At 51.5% G+C, this 2389-nt stretch overlaps 1 protein-coding gene across 4 annotated transcripts in view; it reads right to left on the bottom strand.

Moving 5' to 3' along the window:
* ATP13A2 (ATPase 13A2) overlaps positions 1–2389 on the bottom strand; it is a 45431-nt gene that overhangs the window by 5609 nt on the left and 37433 nt on the right. For 3 of the 4 annotated variants that reach the window (XM_019511944.1, XM_019511942.1, XM_019511945.1), the window contains one exon: positions 499–500. In XM_019511944.1, coding sequence (XP_019367489.1) covers positions 499–500 — 2 coding nt within the window. Of the gene's footprint in view, positions 1–498; positions 501–982 lie in introns of those variants that run through there. The other variant, XM_019511947.1, reaches the window with a different exon arrangement.

Here is a 2389-nt window from a genome sequence, read left to right as displayed (position 1 = left end):
ACAAAGCCCAATGGCCCAAAGCTGGAAGCAGATAAATTCAAAAGAGAAAGATCCTAAAATACACACACACACACACACACACACACACTCTTATATATACACATATACATTATACAGACACACCCCTCCATTATACACCCCCCAATATATATATGCACATAAACATATACATACAGAGCCCTCCTCCAATATATATTAATTTATATACACACACAGCCCTCCAATATATACACCCCCCAATATTATACACACACACACATACACACACACCCCCTCCAATACACATACACACACCCCTCCAATATATATTCATTTATACACACACACAATATATATATATATATATGAATGAGAGAGAGAGAGATATTGATAGACCCACACACACATAAATATTATATTCACATACACCCCCACAGACATAGATCTGAGACTATGAGGGTGACTGATTGCTGGAACAAACCCCTGGAACGGGAAGCACTGGATTTCCCATTTCTTGACGTCTTCATACTGAAACGAGAAACATTTCTGGAGAAATGCTTAAGTGCAGCACAAGTTAGTGGTCTCTGCACAGTGGCAAGTGGATGAAATTCAGCAGTCCTTAGTTATAGAAGGAGTTGGATGATCTAATGGTCGTTCTGGTCTTAAACTATCAGAAGTGACCCAATTTCTTTGTTCCTCTATGTATAACCTTGCATTTGGCTCTTTGTATTGCTCAAGCCAGCAGGTTACATAGGACAATGCTAATACAGAAGTACCACTACCGAAATACGCAGAACAATGAATACACTTGTAATGATAATAGCCAGCTTGGAGAAAGGGATGGTGCATGTAATCAAAGACATGCATTCCTATCTCGCGGTAACAGTGTTCCCGGCTGGGAGCCTCAGCCCTGTCCCAAAAGCTGCTCCTGCCCTGTGGCCTATCAAAGTTACTAGGCACATGAAGAACAAAATTGCCACTCAGAACTAAAAACGGCACAAGCTTTCAAGAAAATAATGCCGATTTATTAGAGGTACATGCACAAATGCCACCACGGAGAAATGGAGGACTTGCAAGATCTCTTTGTATGCATGCACTTCTATCTGTTTCCGTTCAAAAATAGATCTCTCATTCAACAAAACGTCCGTTCAAATGACGGCGGTCTGCAGACACATCAGTAGGGTCCTGGAGGAAGGATCATCAGCAATACCGGTGCACAGATCCTGGCTTGGGGCAGGCTTGCTTCTGGCTTCTTGAGGAGCCTGGTAGAGGGGGAACAATGACTTCCCATTGTGGAAGAGGGGAGGCAGGGTTTGGCCGGGATGGGTTAGGTAGCCCAGGGTGAGGGGCTGCATGGGGTCACTACAATTCTAGCTGTTGTGATGAACAGAAGGCCAAAAAATGGATGATGAGATGCCAGCGACACTGTTCAGTATCTATAACCCCATCCTGGAACGTGACAGCAGCTGGCTACACCTGGCGTCCAGAAAAGCTGGAAGCAGCACACCACACGCCAGGTGGCACGCCGGTTTGTAAACAGGTCCCACCATCAACCTGTGCCCGGGCTCATGCTGACAGCAGCGAATGTCCTGGAGCCCACCTCATGGAGGGCACGAGGCAGGAAGCACCCCCCAGGGAAATGCTAGCCCTGGCCCACGTGCCAGGTGCAGATGGGCAGCGAGGACTTCTCCATACGAGGATGGCTCCATGCCCACCGATGGGCGCATCACCCGGCTGTGGCCCTGAGCACCTCGGAGCGAGCCAAAGGGAATGGTCCCTGGGGTAACTGACCTCGCGGGACCTACTGGCACAGCCACCGAAACACAAGAGCAGCAGCAAAGGGTGGCCCCAGGCAGGTCATCTTCCAGCTTCCTTCTCTCCCTGCCAAGCCTCAGATACCTGGGGCCCGGGTGGAGCTGTGGCTTCCTCCCAGCTGGCATCAAACTCCACGATGTGTAACAGGTCTCCTGAAGGGAGGGCAGCGGTTCTGCCGAGGGATTCCCCATGGGGGAAGATGACCTTTGCCACCCACGTCCATCCTCCAAGACGGACGCCTCTCGAGCGACCCCGGAGCTGAGCATCGTGGCTCCCGGCCGTGACCCGAGCTGAGGGGAGAAGAGGGCAGTGCGCAGCATGGAACAATAAATAAACCCACGTGTGTCCGGAGGTGCTGGAAAGGCCTTGCTGGACTCCCGGAGCTTCCCCCCTTTCCTCCCGCGGCAGCAGGAGGGTGCAGCGAGCAGGGCCCACACGGGCACGGGGCTATCTCACAGCGATGGACATCCTGGGGGTGGCGAGGAGCGGCTGGTCCAGGGGTGGCCACGGCGGCTGCTGCCGCCTCAACTCCTCCTCCACCCTCTTGAACAGCTTTTTGGAGGTTTTCTTCCGCCGCAGCTTCCGCAGCCAGTTG

The sequence above is a fragment of the Gavialis gangeticus genome, unplaced genomic scaffold (genome assembly GCF_001723915.1).
Source record: "Gavialis gangeticus isolate Ggan-Ray unplaced genomic scaffold, GavGan_comp1, whole genome shotgun sequence".
NCBI classification, from domain to species: domain Eukaryota; kingdom Metazoa; phylum Chordata; order Crocodylia; family Gavialidae; genus Gavialis; species Gavialis gangeticus.
Note: the sequence above shows the minus strand (reverse complement) of the source record. Positions and strands in the feature narration are given on the sequence as shown.